Below are 18,499 nucleotides of genomic sequence, written 5' to 3' on the forward strand. Positions count from 1 at the left end.
AGGCACCGTGTCCTCCACGAGGCATCGGCACTCGTGCCCGACCCCTTCCCCTGGGCAGCCTGGACTGTCTCCTGGGGACCCGCAGCGCCCAGGCGCTGAGCGGGTGGGCGGTTTTCTCTCGGTGGTAGGATGCCTTTCTAGGCTAGCAGCAAACGCTGCCCAGGTGTTGCCGTTAGTCTTTAAATTGATATCCCCCACTAACTGGAGGTTTGTTTCCTTGTCAGGGCTTGGCTTCAATGTGAAAGGTGTAATTGTTGTCCTACGATAGGTAACTGGGAGGTGTAACACATGTATGTGTGCTATATGTTGTATAGTCACATATAAATGTACATAAATGTAAATAAGCATATAAATACTTGTTTACCTATTTTATATATTTTATGTATTTTATATATTTATTTATATTATTTATAGACACATATATATACACACACCCCCACATAAAACATGGAGGGGAAAAAAACGGCTTGGAATGGGATCTGCATTTGTAACGTGTAGGAGCACATAGCAAACCAGAATAGCTCAGACAGGAGCAGAGCTAGTGAAGCCCATTTCTAAATAATTTCATATAGCAGGGTAGGAGCTGCCAGTGTCTAACAAAATCAGGTTTGCATGAAGGTTTTCTTGAGGAGGAGCATCCCCTACAGACCCCAGTGAGTTCTCACCAGTCCCTTCTTTCCCACTGTGCTCTAACATTCTCTCCTCCTTATCCACCTCCATATTCCTGGAAACCTCTTGAATCTTAATACCTTTGAAAGTTCTGAATATCTGCCAGATGCTGCTGTAAGGGAGACAGACAGACAAACAGGCATGCATGCGCTCAGTTTTTTTAGGTTTTTTAACCCAGCCTCCAGATGAGAGTGAATTGCAGGAGTCCGCAGATAATTCTTGCTGCTCACATGCTTTTGGACTGGCAGAAAGGGGCAGCTCTTACCTCTGGGGAGCATCGAGCCGCCACTTGGGACCAGAGGTACCTATGGACAGTGTCCTTTTGCCAACGTCGGCCACTGTCGATGCGTTGGGGAAAGCACTTGGCTCTCCATCCACGTCCGTGTCACCTCATGCGCTGACAAGGGTCTCCTGAAGAAGGGCTGTGACTTGTCCCGTCCGCAACTGACAGCGCAGGGCTACGTGCCGGCCGAGGCCATTCCTGATACTAACGTGTAGCTTTGCAATGGAGATAAATTGACCCTGCCTGGAGGAAATGAAATGACTTTGGGTCTTCCTTAGTTCCCATCAATTACATGTTGCTTTTGCCCTGGAGCAGGAAGATGTTTATCCTTGCTAAGCTTTGGGATTTATTGCCACATTAGACTCTCAAGCAGGCTGAGAGTCTAATGGATCAAAATCATATTAGGAACTTAATAAATACGTCATGGAAGGTATGTGTGTTTATTCAAAAACGAACTGTTATAGTAAACCCTCTTGCTCATAATTCAGGCACTCTTTGACCTGCTTGTTTTGTATCCTACAGAAGGTGCATTAAGACTGAAGCCACAAATATTTCTTTTTCTTTGATTAGCTCGTCTTGTACACTCACTGCTTTCCCCTGCCCATCCAGCCAGTCATTCTGTCACAGAAGGCACAGAGAGGGCTCAGGGGCCCTGTCAGCCTCTCCAGCATCTCTGCTAGGGTGCATTGTCACGAACCTAGATTGTGCTGAGATGGTTGAATCCTCCAAGAGGACTGAAACCTATGGTAAGATCACAGGCTCATAAGTTCATTGGATAATTTAGTTTGGAGAGACTTCAGAAGACCTCTTGTCCACCGTCCTGCTCAAAGAAGGGCCAGTTATGAGGTCAGACAAGGCTGCTCAGGGCTTTATCCAGTTGGGTCTTGGAAACTTCTAAGGATGGAGATGCACGGCCTCTCTGGGCAACCTGCTCCAATGCTTGACCGTCCTCATGGGGAAAGATTTCTCATTATATGCAGTTTAAACCTCCCTTGTTTTAACTTAGACCTGTTGTCTCTCATCCATGCACTGCTGTGAAGAGCCTGGCTTGGCCTGCTTGATAGCCTCCCTGTGGGTAGGGGAAGGCTGCTGTTGGGTCCCTGCAAAGCCTTCTCTTCTCCAGGCTGAACAAGCCTCTTTCCTTGGTCTCTTATCCTAGGGCATTGCTCCAACCCCCACCCATCTCAGTGGCCTTCTGCTGAACTCACTAGAGCAGACATCTGCTAGATTTCTGTAAAGGTCTCACGCACCTCATACTCTTGATCCCTGTGTAAAAACCTCACCATACCAGCTGTGCCCCTCCCCTCTGATTCGGACCCAGAGACTTTCTGTGGATGCCTTCCCAGTGCTTCTGGACGTGCAACTTCTTGTGCTTTGGCTTGTGTTTGCCTGTTATTAACAACAGTCAGGGTCACCACAAAAGTGGGGTTTTGCTCATTTATTTCCCTTCACCTGATGGTAAGGTAGATTATGAAATGAGCAACAACTTGGATGTGAAAGCTGCTGAAAATCCATCTTATTCTGGTGGCCGTCTTCTGAGCTGAGAGCAGTAACATCTAAGTGCCTGATTCTCTGTTATATTTTGCATTTATTTCCAATGTTGGTTTCTTGAATAAGAAATCAGACTTAAACTTTCACCATTTTCATGACCTTTGAACTCCAGTTAGCATCAAAAAGAAGTCAGCTGCTTAGCAGCTTAGTCTTGGTTGGGATGACTGTAGAAAAAGCATTTACTCACTCAATAGAGCATCTCAACCTGTGGAATTTGGGGACGACTGTAAAACAGTAGCACTCACCAGCAATGTTTTCACTTTCATTTTAAGAAAAAATGTTTTTCTTTTTTAAGAAAAATTGTCCATCCTTTTCCTTAATTTTATATTTTATTGGATAAACATGAGTGTAGTCAAAAGTGATACCATGGTAATTATAACAGTGTCCTAAACAGCATGGGGCATCTGCATAGGTTGGTGGGGAGGTGGAGGGATGCGGCACTTGTCATTACCCACTTTATATTCAGTGGAGAGTCCAACTATGTGGAGTTTCTGTTGTTGATTCGTTTTAGGTATAGGTCATGTGAGAGCTGAGCTGGGATGGAGCATGACTCACATACCACGTGGGAATTCAATGGCTCCTTCTATCAGCCTTCAGCTTTCATCATGATGGGCATCCCAGGCCTGGAAGCCCTTCACCACTGGATCTCCATCCCTTTCTGTGCACTGTACCTTGTTGCTCTCTTGGGGAACTGCATGATCCTATTCATCATAAAGAAGACCCAAAGTCTTCACGAACCTATGTACTACTTCCTCTCCATGCTGGCAGTCACTGACCTGGGCTTGGTTCTATGTACACTGCCTACTACTCTGGGCGTTTTTTGGTTTAATATGCGAAGGATTGGGTTTGATGCTTGCCTCACTCAGATGTACTTCATCCACATACTGTCCTTCATTGAATCCTCTGTGCTCCTGGCAATGGCATTTGACCGCTTCATTGCCATCTCCTATCCACTGAGACACCCATCCATACTGACCAAGACGACTGTCATAAAAATAGGTCTGGCAATTGTACTGAGAGGTATGGTCTCCCTCCTTCCCATACCCTTCTTGCTCAAGAGACTAACCTATTGCCGCAAGACTGAGCTTTCTCATTCTTTTTGCTTCCATTCTGATATCATGAACCTCGCATGTGCAGATATAAAAGTCAATGTCTTCTATGGTATGATTGTTCTTTTATCAACGGTGGGGATGGACTTCATCTTCATTGTGCTGTCCTACATCCTGATCATTAAAACTGTTATCGGCCTTGCAACCAAGGAGGAGTGTCTCAAGGCTTTGAATACCTGTGTCTCCCATATTTGTGCTGTTCTGGTGTTCTTCATCCCAATGATAGGACTGTCCATGATCCATCGCTTTGGAAAGAATATTCCTCCTCTGGTTAACACTTTGGTGGCCTACACCTACCTTATAATTCCCCCTGCTCTCAACCCCATTATCTACAGCATAAAATCCAGCCACATCCGTGAGGCTTTGCTCAGGGCACTGTGGAGGAAGAGTGAATCTGACTGGTAGTTTCCTCCACCCGTTCTGCCAGAAAGTGCTAGTGGACTGGTTTCTCGGTCAGAGCTAGTGGACTGGTTTCTCAGTCAGAGCTAGCGGACTGGTTTCTCGGTGCTCCATCCGCAGGGGTCACTGCCAGATGAAAGACCTGCAAATCCGCTCAGATGCTGTTCCTCAACCCAGAGCTGTGATCTTCCATGTCTTGTCCTAGCATGATGCTTTCATCCCTTCCAGCAGCCTGGAAACACCCCAGGCATTAATGCCAGTGATATATACAGATGGAAGCCCTGATTAGAGGGAGACAATTACAGAAAAACGGGCTGCATTACTTTCTCTTTTCAGGTCACACGATGGGGTGGATCAAGGAACCTCTGCAATGCACGTTACGCAAACTCTAACAGCCAGATAATAGTGTGTAAGCTTCACTCAGATTCCCTTGCATGGGGTCATCGTTCCCTCACTGCACATTACAGCATAGCTAACCCAGGCAGCAAGCCCAACAGGACAGGGCTTGTGCCAAGAGTTTGGAGCCGCTCTGAATACCCCAGTCATTAGTTGTTCAACTGCAAACATCCCACAAGATGGAGCTCAGCTCCAGAGGCTGAGCACACAGCATTTTCTGAAGATTAGGTCCTGTTAAGAGGGCCTGCGGCACTTTCAGTCCTCCTAAAAAAATGTCACAGCCTTCTTCTTCATCCGTGTTTCTAAAGTGCCATACGCATCTATAGTGATGGAAACAGTGCTGCTTTTGCATCTCTTTTTGGTGTCATTGAGCCTTATCATCTTGGCAAGTCTAATGTTCCAGCCACTGTTTTGCATTGAATGTAATGTATATGTGCAGTATCTTCAATAAAAGACAACTATTTGTTGTAAAAGGTCAAAAGACTTGATGAAGCTTTTTTTTTTCTCTTTATATGATGCAGAGATATTAGGTTGGAGTTGCTTAAAATCTTCAGGATTTGCTGTAGATGAGCATAGGATTGTATGAATTAGGTATGCACCAGGATGGTGCTTAGGGGTCTGGTGTGGCTAGCTCCCTTGCTGAAAAAAAGGTGTTTCAAAAATGTAATAGGAATGGCTAAACTTCCTGACACTATGGACCACGTACTACAGTCTTCTAGCTGAGACCTGCCAGGTACTGACTGTCTCCCTCAGAGGGATGGGAGGAGATCTCCAGGGCAGCCCACAGACAGGAGGTGACAGTGTCTCCCGGCACCTTATTGCTCTGCAGTAGGATGGGTCTCAGCCAGGCATGCAGAAAGCTTTCATGATCCTCCTGGCTTGCATCCTCAGAATAAAACAGACCCAAGATAGACAGAATAAAAAGACCCAATATCTTTCATGCCTCCAACTTGTGGAGCTGTGTTTTTGTTGGTCTTACAGCACATTTTGGCCAGTTTGGACCATGGTGGAGAATAGGAAGAAATGGCCAGTGTTCACCTCGGAAGGGTGAGGCAGCAGAAGGTATTGGGGCAGGATTACACACCAGAACTGGACTGTTTCTGCCCGCTGTTGAACACTGCAGTCTTCAGACTAACCCGGTACTAGTGCCTTTTCCTATTCTGTTCTACATATAACTGTACCTGGAATAGAGAGAAAAGAATAATGAGGGAACATCTCCATAAAAAAAGGGAAAAGGAGAAAGGGGAGTATTCCCAGGCCACTCTTTGTTTTGTCATGCTACTGATTTTGCTGAGGATCCCAGTGGGGCCTTGCACAGGATGAAATACTGTTCAGCAGACCACCCCCAGAACCTCTGCCTGAGCAGGGGCACAGCGGGTCTTGGGGTGGAGGTCCCATCTGCATCGAGATAGCACCTAATGAGAGCACCCTAATGAGAGCACTCTTTGCTCAAAATATCTAAGGTCCCGCCTGGTCCTTGTAGCCAGTTATTATCAGAGGGAAGATTAACATAAGGGAACAAACACAACTTTCAGCAGAAAAGCCTAGAAAGGAGCTTTGCTGGAGAGATGCTTTCCTTGCAGGATCCTTGCACAGCACTGCTCCCATTCTGAAAACTTCCAGAGTTTCTCTCTGAAACTCTGTTCTTCCTGGCTATAGCCATTCTCCAGAACAGCAAAAGCCCAAGGAGCCTGTGCCACAGCAAGAAAATGTTTGAGGGGGACAGCCAGGGAGGAAATGTGTGGGAGATTTATTAGCACGTTGGTTAGCACAGCTGGAGACCGTGGCACCAGTGCATTTGGTGCATCTCCATCACCCAGCTCAGCAGAGCTTCATTGGCCTCCCCGTTTGCTTCCCCCTGTGTAGCTGGAGGGTACCAAGCAGACGCTCAAGGTTTGGAACCTCTATATAACGTACCGTCTTTTAGGAACATATGTTCAAAAACCTTTGTGGCTGCCTCTGGGAATGGGAAATTTAATTGTGGTTTAACACCTGTGTGAGAGAAAAAAAAGAGATAGATGAACCACTTAAAGCTGCTAATTCCTATTCTGTGATGCCCTGAGCTCCCCACTTTGGGATCCCACTCCATGGGATCACTTACAGTACTTGCCAATGGATTTATTTCCTATAAGGCACAGGAAGAGCGGTGTGAGACATATCAGAGGCACTCTTGAGGACAGGAGAGGAAGAGGAGGGGAGAAGGATGGGAAGAGGAGAAGGGTGGAATGGGAGATGGAGGGAGGGAGAGACAAAAAGAGAGAGGGAACATTGGGAAGAGGAAGGGGAAGGGAAAGAAGGAGAAGGAGAAGAAGGAGAAGGAGAAGGAGAAGGAGAAGGAGAAGGAGAAGGAGAAGGAGAAGGAGAAGGAGAAGGAGAAGGAGAAGGAGAAGGAGAAGGAGAAGGAGAAGGAGAAGGAGAAGGAGAAGGAGAAGGAGAAGGAGAAGGAAGGACATTCCTGCCACCTCCATTTGGCTCTCACTGCCAGCTCCTCCCATCCCAAACCCTCTGAGCCCTGTGCCGTGCATCTCCTCTGCCCTAGGAAACTCTCCTGTTGCCCTCATTCACGCAGAGCCAGGTTGCAGTCCCTGCTGTCCTCTGTGGCTTTGTCCACACATAATTAAAAGAGGGATAAGGGCAGTTGTCTGTCCTGGAGACACCTAGTGCTTCTTGGCCATATCCATGTCTATCCTTTCTTCCTTCCCTAACTGGGTTGACTTTACTCCACAGCCCAGTGGACATTATCCCCCGGCTGGTGCTACCCCCTCATCCATGCCTGGGCACTGCCTGGGTCAGGGTTAGCTGGCAGCAGCCAGGGATGTCCCTGGAGGCAAGGAACAGGTTAACTGTGTGTGTGATGGTGGGATCAGGCTCCAGCCATGTCCTGCTCACTTTAGTGCAGGCGTAGCTTGTATGACTCAAGCGCCTGCCCAGAGGACCTGGGCATATTTATAAAACAGCAGCAGAGCTACAAGCAGATACAGCTTTTCTGCTTACAAAAGTGATGACAAACAGCTAGGAAAATAAAAAAAAAATGAACCACATTTGATCAAACCATCAATTAAGATGAAATTTTAATTTTGGTTCAAAAATGCTTTGAATTTTAGTGATGCCTTGTGTTTTTTTAATTATTCTTTTCGCTTTTCCCTCTGAAGTTATTTTGGCTTGATACATGCTTTTTTTTTCCAGTGTCATGACATGGAAAAATGACTACATACTCAAAATGGCTCAGAGGGCTTTTGAGGGGGTATATACATTCCCCTCTCACTGCCACATCGCAGGAGGGAGCAGTGGAGAGATGGATTCAGATGGTGAAGACTGTCCCATTGCCTTCTCTCTCCTGGGAAGTTGGTCTTAGGCCAATTTTGGCTCCACGGGACAAGTCTGGTCAATGTTTATGAGCGTTTACTGAGATCAGCTGTTGTGGCTGCTGCTAGTGGTCCTCTGGCTTGGATGGTTTAACTGTCTGGATGTGCTTCCCTCTTGTCAAATGCACTTACTGGGGCTTGCTGGTGGGAGGATCACCCCAGGAAAATAAATCTGTGTTTACTGGTGTTTTTAAAGACATGGATCCAGCTTTCACCTCTACAGAAAGCAAGGTCCTTACAGTACCTGGTCTTCATTCCACTAGAAATCCAAAATCATTAGTCGCTTCCAAAAGCATCGGTGCATTTATCGATGCCAAAAAACTAAAGATGAACTGAAACACATGGGGATTATTTACTTTGTGTGTCTGTCTCTCACGGTCACATTCTCTCAAAAGAAATGAATAGGGTGGCAGATATTTTACAATGATACTCATACTGTAATTACACTTCAGTGGCTGGCAGGTAAGTTGGCTCAGATGCTTGTTGGCAATTACTGAAGCACTTTCCTCACTCAGCTTGCATTTTAATGTCAGTAAGTGGTTTGCTGAAAATTTCATCACTAGAATAGCTTTCAGGCAACTTGACAGTAACAGTCCACCTACGCTGTTTGTAAATTGTGTATAAAAAGCTAAAGTATGAGTCTTATTTGTTATAGATTCAAGATGGAGAAACCCCACATCAGGGAAATAAATCGTGATTGCTATTTCAGGATAAAGGCTTCACCACAGATGTGCAGTAAAAAAACCCCCACGTTTCCATAACCAAATGTTATTTTTAAAAAAGCTGTACTATAGCCTGCAGAGCTTGCCACAAAAACATTTTACATCCTTGTTCTACATGGATAGGGCATGAAAGAAATGATCAGACAGCTGAGGGATGTTGCAGACAGCAGTTATGTGCTTGACCTCCTGCCGTCCATACCGGGCAGGGGGACGGGGGGTTTATTCCCACGCAGCTACAGGCAGCTGCGGACTCGCTGCCTGCTCCACCGGGCAGGACAGGAGAAGTCCCACGCCGCGCGAGCCGAGCCCCCTCTTCTCTTCAGCCTAGAGAAGACAGACACCTAAAGCAAAGGCTTTTCACGTATCTTCCTGGCCATTCTCCTTGGATCACAGCACTCCTGGAAAGTTTACAGATACAGAATAAGGAGAATAACCAGAATTTTTATCTCTACAGATATTCTGATATTTCCATATGTGTTTTCAGGCAGAAGGGATGAAAATCCAATTTATGTGTGCAAACAAATAAATATGCGTGTCTCACTCCGTGTGTCTGCAGCACTTGGGAGTGGCGGACCATGGGAGGCACGCAGCCAGTTTCGCAGAGTGCATTTTTGACAGGACAGCACAGCACATATGGAAAAACTCGAGCAGAGCTGAAGTTTAACAGGAAGCACTAAAAATATTTTCTTTTTTTTAAATTTTGCTCTTTAAAAATAAAAGAAAACAAGTTGAGCTGTTGGAGTTATAATTTAAAATATTGATTTTACAGTGTTCTGCATTTAAGAGAATTCAGGCAATTCCTGTTCAAATTCAAATGCCACCATTTTGTGGCTGCGTATGTTGTTGTATATAGCCATAATGGGCTAAAGAAATAAGAGAGGCGGTCTCTGTATCGGTGTGGCAGCTATAAGATTCCCTTGCATTTCACAGGCACAGCCCCATGGGGTTCATAGTCTTGGGAAAGGGTTTATAAAGCTGCTGTTTTTCCCTTGCAGCACGGGATGTGCCATGGCATAGCATCACTGCTCTTCACCCCGCGTGCCATGCCCTCCCCCAACAGCTCTGACCTCAGCCCATCCTCCTTCATCTTGGCCAGCATCCCGGGGCTGGAGACGGCCCACTTCTGGATGGCGATCCTTCTGTGCTCCATGTACATCTTGGCGGTCACAGGCAACTGCGCGGTGCTGTTCATCGTGAAGACGGAGCCCAGCCTGCACGCTCCCATGTACTTCTTTCTCTGCATGCTGGCTGCCATCGACCTGGCCTTGTCCACGTCCACGGTGCCACGCATCCTCTCCTTCTACTGGTTCAACACCAGGGAGATCAGCTTTGGTGCTTGCCTTGTCCAGATGTTCCTCATCCACACCCTCTCGGCCATCGAGTCCACTGTCCTTCTGGCCATGGCCGTGGACAGGTATGTGGCCATCTGCCACCCACTGAGACACGCTGCCATCCTCACCAATGCTGCAACAGCAAAAATAGGGCTGGTAGCCATGGCCAGGGGAGTTCTCTTCTTCCTGCCTTTGCCTTTGCTCCTCCTGCCCCTTCCATTCTGCAGCTCCCGGGTGCTGTCACACTCCTTCTGCCTGCACCAGGATGTGATGAACCTGGCCTGCGCCAACACCACCCCCAGTGTGGTGTACGGCCTCACCGCCATCCTGCTGGTCATGGGGCTGGACGCCATCCTCATCTGCCTCTCCTACATCCTGATCCTCAAGGCTGTGTTGCGGCTGGCATCATGGAAGGAGAGGCTCAAAGTGTTCAGCACCTGCGTTGCCCATATCTGCGTGGTCCTGGCCTTCTACGTGCCCCTGATTGGGCTGTCCGTGGTGCACAGGTTTGGGAAGGACCTGGCTCCACTGGTCCATATCACCATGGGGAACATCTACATCTTGGTGCCCGCTGTGCTCAACCCCATCATCTATGGGGTGAGGACCAAACAGATACAGAGGAGGATCCTGAATTTAATACATATATACAATGACAGAACTGCCCAGTGACCCGTGCTCGGCCGCTGCCTCCTGTATCCTCACACCAGCTCATCTTGTTTTACACTTAGAGTCTTCAGTGTAAAGAAGTGTCCTCCGTATGGCACCTAGCACATGGTAGGAGACTCTGAGGTGCTACCACAAGGCAAAAAGTAAATAGCAATTGTAAACTCCTTCCAAGAGTGTTTACCCTCGCCAAACTTGGAGAGAATCTACTACAATGATCTAAATCCAACCCTGATCCAGCAGGTAGCGCAACGGGAAGAAAAAGTGGCTCAGCAAACTAATAAAGATGTCTTGACATTGCACTTCTTTGTTCCCATCTCACCTGTAACAATGGCAGAGCTGAGTGAATGCTACACTGGTTTTTGAATGATTTAGTTAATTCATGGTTTCTGCTTGTGGCACACTCACTTTCAAAAAAAAAATTTAGCAAAATTTTTGCCAGAAACTTTGGCTGTAGCAGCAATCTCGAAGTAAGATAATTACAGCAAGTGATATTATGGGTGCAGAGACGCACTTCAGAAGAAGTCCTCCACCTCTGTGGTCTTGTTCTGACCTATTGGGTGTTCAGTCAAGATAGCTCAGCGTCCTTGTAGCAGCTGCTCTGGAAAAATTTCAGACCTAGAGTTAGTGGTAGCAATTGTAAAAATAATTTCAGTTAATAATTACATTCAATAATATGACAACCTCTTAAGAGAAAAAATAAGCAAGTTATAAATGCAAATGATACTTCACCGAATCGTTGGAAAAGACCTTTAAGATCATCAAGTCCAACCACCAACCCAACACCACCATACCTGCTAAACCATGACCTGAAGTGCCACGTCTACACGTTTTCTGAACACTTCCAGTGATGGAGACGCCACCACCTCCCTGGGCAGCCTGTGACAATACTTGACCACTCTCTCTGTAAAGAAATCTTTCCTAATATCCAGTCTGAACCTCCCCTGGCACAACTTGAGGCCATTTCCTCTCATCCTATCACGAGTTATTTGGGAGAAGAGACCAACCCCCACCTCACCACAACCCCCTTTCAGGCAGTTGTAGAGAGCGATAAGGTCTCCCCTCAGCCTCCTCTTCTCCAGACTGAACATCCCCAGTTCCCTCAGCTGCTCCTCATCAGACTTTTCTTCAGACCACTCACCAGCTCCGTTGCCCTTCTCTGGACACGCTCCAGCACCTCAACGTCCTTCTTGTAGGGAGGGGCCCAACACTGAACACTGGATTCGAGGTGCGGCCTCACCAGTGCTGAGCACAGGGGCACGATCCCTTCCCAGCTCCTGCTGGCCACACTAGTGCTGATACAGGAAAGCTTCCAAGCTGAAGGAAATGGTATTTCCAAGTCAAATGTGTTTCATACCTTTGACTTCACACATGCTTGGAATTCCTAAGAAGTTATGAATTAAGGTCAAAATCTTCAGCTTTCAAGCTTTTTTTTGACTTTCTAGGTATTCCTCATGAAACAGAGTACCTGACGGCCTTTTCTGTCTTTATTCTCATTACTCTTCTACCAGTGGGACACTACTACAAAACTCTTTTGATATGATGGAAGCCAACAAGCCTTTGGGCCAATGAAGAAGGTCTGAAAGCAAAGTGCATTTGTTTTCACACCGTCACAGTATCACAGAATGGCTGAGGTTGGAGGAATCTCTGAAGGTCATCTTGTCCAAATCCCCAGCTCAAGCTAGAGCCAGGACTGTGTTCAGACAGCTTTTGAATACCTCTAAGGATAGAGAAATCATTTCATATTTTGGAAAAAGGTTAAAGATCCTGGGAAAGGATGTTGTACAATAGGATTTTACAATGAAACATACAGATTTGAAAAGTGTTCACTTCTAGTTTTTTTCCTAATCTGTTGAAAAAATTTATGTTCTTTGTCTTTTAAAAAATAAATCTTCTTCTTTATAAGTAGAAAGAAACAAACTATCTCTTCTTTTTTTCTTGGTTTAAACTCTTACCTTGTTGTCGGTTATCAGGAATTTAGTCTTCATCCTTGAGATGGCTGCATTTGCCATGCACACGGAAGTGTTTGCGGTTCCTACTGCAACAGCCTCTGGGATTCCTCCAGTGAGGGCTGCCAGGGGTGTGTGATCTCTAATTTGAACAACGCTCTGGCTTTCGCTACACAAGGGAGTAACAGAAGTTAAATGGCTAGTGCACAAAACTGCACATCAGGACCCTTCAGAGATGACTAGAGCAGCATCAGGTAATATTAAGAAGGCTGATCTACACTCCATCAGGAGTCCCGGGTGCTCTTGAACACTGATGTCTCCATCAGTAGATGATTATCACAGAGTAACTCAGGTTGGAAATGACCTCAGGACATCTCTAATCCAACCTCCTGCTCCAAGCAGGGGCAGGTCTAGGGTCAGACAAGGTTGTTTAGGGCTTTATCCAGTTTGGTGTTGAAAGCTTCCAAGGATGGATGCTGCACAACCTTTCTGGGACTATTACGGTGCTTGATCATCCTTACAGTGAAAAAGTTTCTCTTTATATCCACTTTGAACCTCTCTTGTTTAAACTTACACTTGTTTCTCTCATTCTCCTGCCATGCCACATTGAAAAGAATACATCTTCTTGACAACCTCCTAATGGTTAGAGGAAGGCTGCTCTTCTGCTGTTGGGTCTTCCCAAAACCTTTTCTTTTCCAGACTGAGCAAGCCCAGTTTCCTAAGCCTCTCCTTGTGGAGCATTGCTCCATCCCCAGCCACCATGGGAGCCATCAGGTGACCTTGCTCCATTTTGTTGATGCCTTTTTTGTACTGGGGCCCAAAACCAGAGGCAGTATCTAGATGTGGCTTTGCAAGTGCTGGGTAGATGGTGGGATAATCCTTTGGGGGCATGGCAGATCATTCTCTGGAAAGGTCAGCCCAGAGCCCAGAGCCCAAAACAATAAATATCAGGAGGAACTGCTAGAGAAGGAGGAAAGAGAAAAATGAAAATTACAGAGCATGTAAATCTGCACTGATTCACCCATGCAAGTGGAAGTATGCTTGATGGTCTAAGATTGCAGGAGTGTTGGACTAGATGACCTTTAAAGGTCCCTTCCAACCCAAACTATTCTATGATTCTATGATTCTGTGATTTGTAGGAAGAAGTTTCATTTAGAGTTAGGCCAGTTTTCCCAGGGTTTTATCCAGCTGAGTCCTAAAAACCTTCAAGGGTGGAGGCAGCACAACCCCTGTGGGCAACTTTCTTTTGCTTGACATATGATCCTGTTGGCCCTGTACACACTGGTGCAATATAAGCAAGTTTAGCTGTGAAAAAGAAATAAATTATTTGAGAAAAACAGGGAAATATGTGGAAAGTAGGCAATGAAAAATGAGTTCCATCAGGGAAGACAGAAGGCAGGTCTAAGTGCTGCATTCAGGGGGTCTTTCATCTTGTCCACAACTTCTAGGTGTGCTGAAAGAGGTATCAAAGACATGTGCTGTCTTGCATCAGCACCCCCAAATGACAGCAATATTTGGTGGAGTTTTCTGCAGTTTATTCCAATTGCCAGTTAACACTGAGAGTAAAATACGTGTCCTTTTCATAGTCTGTGCTTGTACAGATTCAGTCTCCATGAAACACATCTTGTTATAAGCTTTTTTGCTAAATTAAAGCACATTTTATTTCAAAATAAATACTTTCATTTAAGTGAGTTACAAGTAGTTGCCATCTGGGACTTAAAGGCAATTTTCCCCCCTGTCATTTTTGTCATATTCTGGTTTATTAGATCTTAGAAGGGTAAAAAATTTTCATAAAAATGAAAAAAATCTGTATTGCCTAATGTGATTGGGATGTGTGAATGAATTTTCCAGAGGCGTGCTATGGATCTAAACTCTCTTCAGATGGCCGTGGCATTGAGAAATAGCTCCTGCTCGTTCTCCATATGTTCCTTATTTTTTTCGTTTTGTGCTGAGAAAAAAAATAAAGAAAAATGAATGAACCATCCTGAAAATGCTGTATTATATTTCCTAGCCATCTATTTCTCAGAGCAGGGAGGCATGATGAATTTCTCCTGGGTACGAATGAAACTGCATGGGATTCTTGCTTTCCATCTTGTTTTCCAAACTTTAGTCACAGAGTGCTGCTTTGCTGGGGAAGAGAGGGAACATGCCTTCTTCCTCAACATGTGTCTTTGCCAATGACTGTGACAACTGCTTTCCAGATGAAATGGCCATTGCTGAGGCCCCGGGTCACCTCTGCCCTGCAGCAGAAGGAAAAACCCAATGAAAGCATGAGGTCTGAACCCGTATGTTGTCTGTGAGCAGGGCCAAGAGGCAGAGGTGGGGATGGACTGACTTAGCTGGGCTTTCCGTGAGGCCCAGCTGGCTCCAGGAAGGTGAAGAAAGAGCCCTGTTCACTTGCAAAGAGGAATTAAAAAGGAAGGAGTGGGACAAGGAGAGGGAGGGAGAAGAGGACAGGATGGGAATGTGATTTGCACAGCAGTGGGGAGAAGATTGGGAGTCACAGGGTCTGGAAGTGGCAATAGAGGCAACAAAGAGTCACATGGGGCTGGAGTAGTTGTTGGAGATCTCTGGGAAGATCTTCTGGGGGATCTCCAAGTATCCCTTCCCTTCCCTTCCCTCTCCACATACTCCTGGGATTGGACCTGGATGAAGCAGGTACACCTGTCCCTAGGGTAAGAGGCATCTCAAACCTTAATTCTAGTCACACGATGGCTGTTGCCACCCGGAAAATGGGGTCTCCAACCAACATGACCATATATGACCCCAGATCAGATTGGACTAGGGTATGAACGGAGCCCTGCTGGGGGTCCTATTGAGTTGGCCCTGCTCGGAGCAGCAGGTCTGCAGTCAGGGACTCTCCTCTTGGGTTGGGACACTGCCTAAGGTAACTCCACAAGGTTGAGAGGCCTCGCCTTGTTACGTGAGTGAGTGCAGATTTTGGATCGTCGTCCTAAAACTTAAGAGTTCTTGTCAGCTGTGTAGTAGTAGTTCCCACCTGGCATCCTGAACCTGTGGTTAACTAATTTTTGTCGGAGCATTGAATTGACTTTACTCGAAATAAATTACATTGAAATGTAACATCTGACTAACTCGTATTGATAAAGCCTCTGTGACACTGGGGACCCTTCGGCATTTCTGCTGTCCTGGGCTGCCTTGGGGCTCGATGTGGTTCCCCAATAATGGAAAGGGGCTTTATTTGCACAACTCCCCTTTTAATTGAAATTGGCATTGCCAAAGATTTGGCACAGAGATGCTACGTTGTACAACCCCCCAAAAAACAGCACAGGGAGGTGCAGTGTCCCACACAGAGGGGTCTGAAACCTGCCTCTTGTTATGTCACCGTTCTAATGGGGATGACGTTACTGACAAGCCTGTATTAGAGCTACAGATGAGATGTAGCAGAGAAAGGATTGCTGCTGTTTGGAAAGTACTTCATAACTCACGCTGCTGCAGTTTTAATTACACACCCAGTCCTGTGATTTAATCTTGAACTACTCCATCGCTCTTCAGTCTCCTCCAAATAAACACACTGCAAGAAAACAGATACAAAGCTGGGCAAAATGCAGCTGTGTCTATGAGGTCACCAGCATCGGCAAGGTTAAAAACTGCCTATTTCTCTCTCCCTAATTACATGTTGAGTAGCGGGGGAAACGCAGAGCTCCCCGCTGGGATTTATCTGTCAGACACGTGAGTATCTCCTGGTCTCTGCAGTGCAGAGTCCCTGCCTGCAAACGCGCAGGAGGCAGGTGAGTATTCAGGGCTCCGGCAGCGATCTGCTGCTCTGCCATAAGGCCTTTCAGGCCTTCGCCTGTCCCGGGCGGCAGCCGCGCGAGCGGAACAGCCCCCAGGCCGTGCGGCTTGCGGGCACGCTCCCGCCTCCCGCGCTGCCTCGGCTTGCGCATCGCAGCCCCTGCCCTGCTCTGCTCCACGGAAGAATGAAGAAGAATGAAGTTTTAGGTAAAGCAGCACCAACAGAGGCAGCTGGGAGGAAGGAGGTGGAATGAAGAAAGGAAAATATCAGGAATTTCCGTTCCTAGGGTGTTTACAGCCACATGGGAAAAAAAAAAAATCAGGAATTCTCTCCCAGAGCACAGGTGACCCTGAGACATATGTATTTGTGAGGTTTCAAGCACAACCCCAACAGCCCAGCTCCAGTTGGTGACTGGTGGCCGGGCTGGGCTGGGCTGTGGTGGTCATGGCGTGAAAACTCACTCCAGATGCAGCAGGAGGGGAGCCCGCTGCTGGAGCCGGCTTGGCTAGCACTGGACCTTGCGGGAGAAAAAGCCGAGCTCTCTCCCGGGAAGCTGATGTTGTCTCCTCTGTCCCTCTGCTCCCTGCAGCTCTCCAGCACAAGTGTGGCCAACCCCAGGAAGGTTTCTGAAGGGCCTTATCAGGTCAGGAACATTGGCCTAATCTGTACTGCAGGACTACAAGGGATCCTTTTTCCGAGGTATTAGGAAGAAACCGTGAGCTGAGCAATTTGCAGGGGCTGAGCGAGCTGCAGTCTTTTTACGGAGGAGAATGGACATCACTGAAGCACTGCATTTGTAGGGAGGGTGTCCAATACTGTGGCACTGGCTCAGTTTTTTGCTCTGAAATTGGCTGTTTCTTGACTGAGGCAAGCACTTGCTGCCTCAGTTTACACTGGCAAGAAGCACAGTGCTGTTAAAAGCTCCTGTAGATCTATAGGGCTGGTGCTAGTGACTTCATATCCCCACCACGCACATTTCAAGAAGGTTTACTTGAGACCAGGTTTCATCTGGTCTCCTGGTCTGGACACCCTTTGGACACTGGAGAGCATCAGGTGTGCATGTCAGGCAGTCTTCCCATTCAGTTTAATCCAGGAGGAATCCAGTCTGCATGCTCCAGGACCACTCCAAAAAGTGGAACAGAGCACTTTCAGGGGAAACTGGCAGGACACTTTCTTCTGAAGTGCTCTCCTGAACCAGTGTGATCAGCTGTCACAGGGATGGATGGCTGACTAGAGAATTTGAGCTTCTAGACCATACCTCATGGCAGTCTCTGCTTGTCACTGACCAGATCAGGTTGAGGGTGATGATTTTTTTTACAGGACGCAAAAGCCCTCAGTGTAGGCAAGAGACAAGAAGGGTTTCATGGCTCGGAACTCTCCTGTCTTCTCCCACCCTCCCTATTTCTTACTCGTTGGCATCCCTGGGCTGGAGAAGGAGCAGTTCTGGATTGCCTTCCCCTTCTGCATCATGTATGCCATTGCTGTGCAGGGGAACATCACCCTTCTCCTCATTATAGAGGCAGAGCCAAGCCTGCTCGAGCCCATGTACCTCTTCCTGGCCATGCTGGCCTTCACTGACCTGGTCCTATCAACATCCACACTGCCCAAAATGCTTGGCATCTTCTGGCTGGGCTCCAGGGAGACTGGATTTCTCTCCTGCCTTGCTCAGCTGTTCTTCATCCATACTTTCTCATCAATGGAGTTGGGCATACTCATGGCCATGGCCTTGGAGCGCTACATCGCTATTTGCCACCTACCGCGGTACTCCAGCATCCTCTCTGTGCCGGTGGTGGTGGCCCTCAGGAGCCTGGTGCTGGTGCATGGGGTGCTCCTGGTGAGTACCTTCTGCTTCCTCCTCTGCAGGATGCCCTTCTGCCAGCATCGCATCATCTCCCACCCTTACTGTGAGCACATGGCTGTGGTGAAGCTGGCATGTGAGGGGACCAGAGTCAATGTCATTTATGGCCTCTTCATGGCTTTCATAGTGACAGGATCTGACACGGTCCTGATCTCTGTGTCCTGCACCATGATCTTGCGGGTGGTAATGAGGCTGTCATCCACAGAGACACAACTTAAAGCCTTCAGCACTTGTGCATCCCATGTCTGTGTCATTCTTGCATTTTGTGTCCCTGCTCTCTTCATGTTCCTCACCCATCAGTATAGGCAGAGCATCCCTCCCCACATCCATATAATGGTGGCCAATTTCTACCTGCTAGTGCCCCCCATGTTAGACTCCATTGTTTATGGGGCGAGAACCAAGAATCTCTGGGGCAGGGTAGTCCTCCTCTTCCAGCAAAAGGGAACCTGA

At 47.1% G+C, this 18,499-nt stretch overlaps 2 protein-coding genes across 2 annotated transcripts; both read left to right on the top strand.

The window, feature by feature from the left end:
- Positions 1 to 3,042: 3,042 nt before the first annotated feature.
- Positions 3,043 to 18,499, top strand: LOC309417747 (uncharacterized protein; the record flags this gene model as incomplete). Its single annotated transcript, XM_082015290.1, has 4 exons — positions 3,043 to 4,013; positions 4,132 to 4,192; positions 16,781 to 16,834; positions 17,534 to 18,499. 4 exons carry the CDS (start codon positions 3,043 to 3,045, stop codon positions 18,497 to 18,499), a joined length of 2,052 nt encoding a protein of 683 aa, XP_081871416.1.
- On the top strand, positions 9,538 to 10,494 carry LOC309414856 (olfactory receptor 51E2-like; the record flags this gene model as incomplete). The annotated part of the gene is made up of 1 exon (XM_082012232.1): positions 9,538 to 10,494. The coding sequence occupies one exon, from the start codon at positions 9,538 to 9,540 to the stop codon at positions 10,492 to 10,494; it is 957 nt and encodes a 318-aa protein (XP_081868358.1).

This window comes from Phaethon aethereus (genome assembly GCF_964289735.1).
Source record: "Phaethon aethereus genome assembly, chromosome: 1".
Classification (NCBI taxonomy): Eukaryota; Metazoa; Chordata; class Aves; order Phaethontiformes; family Phaethontidae; genus Phaethon; species Phaethon aethereus.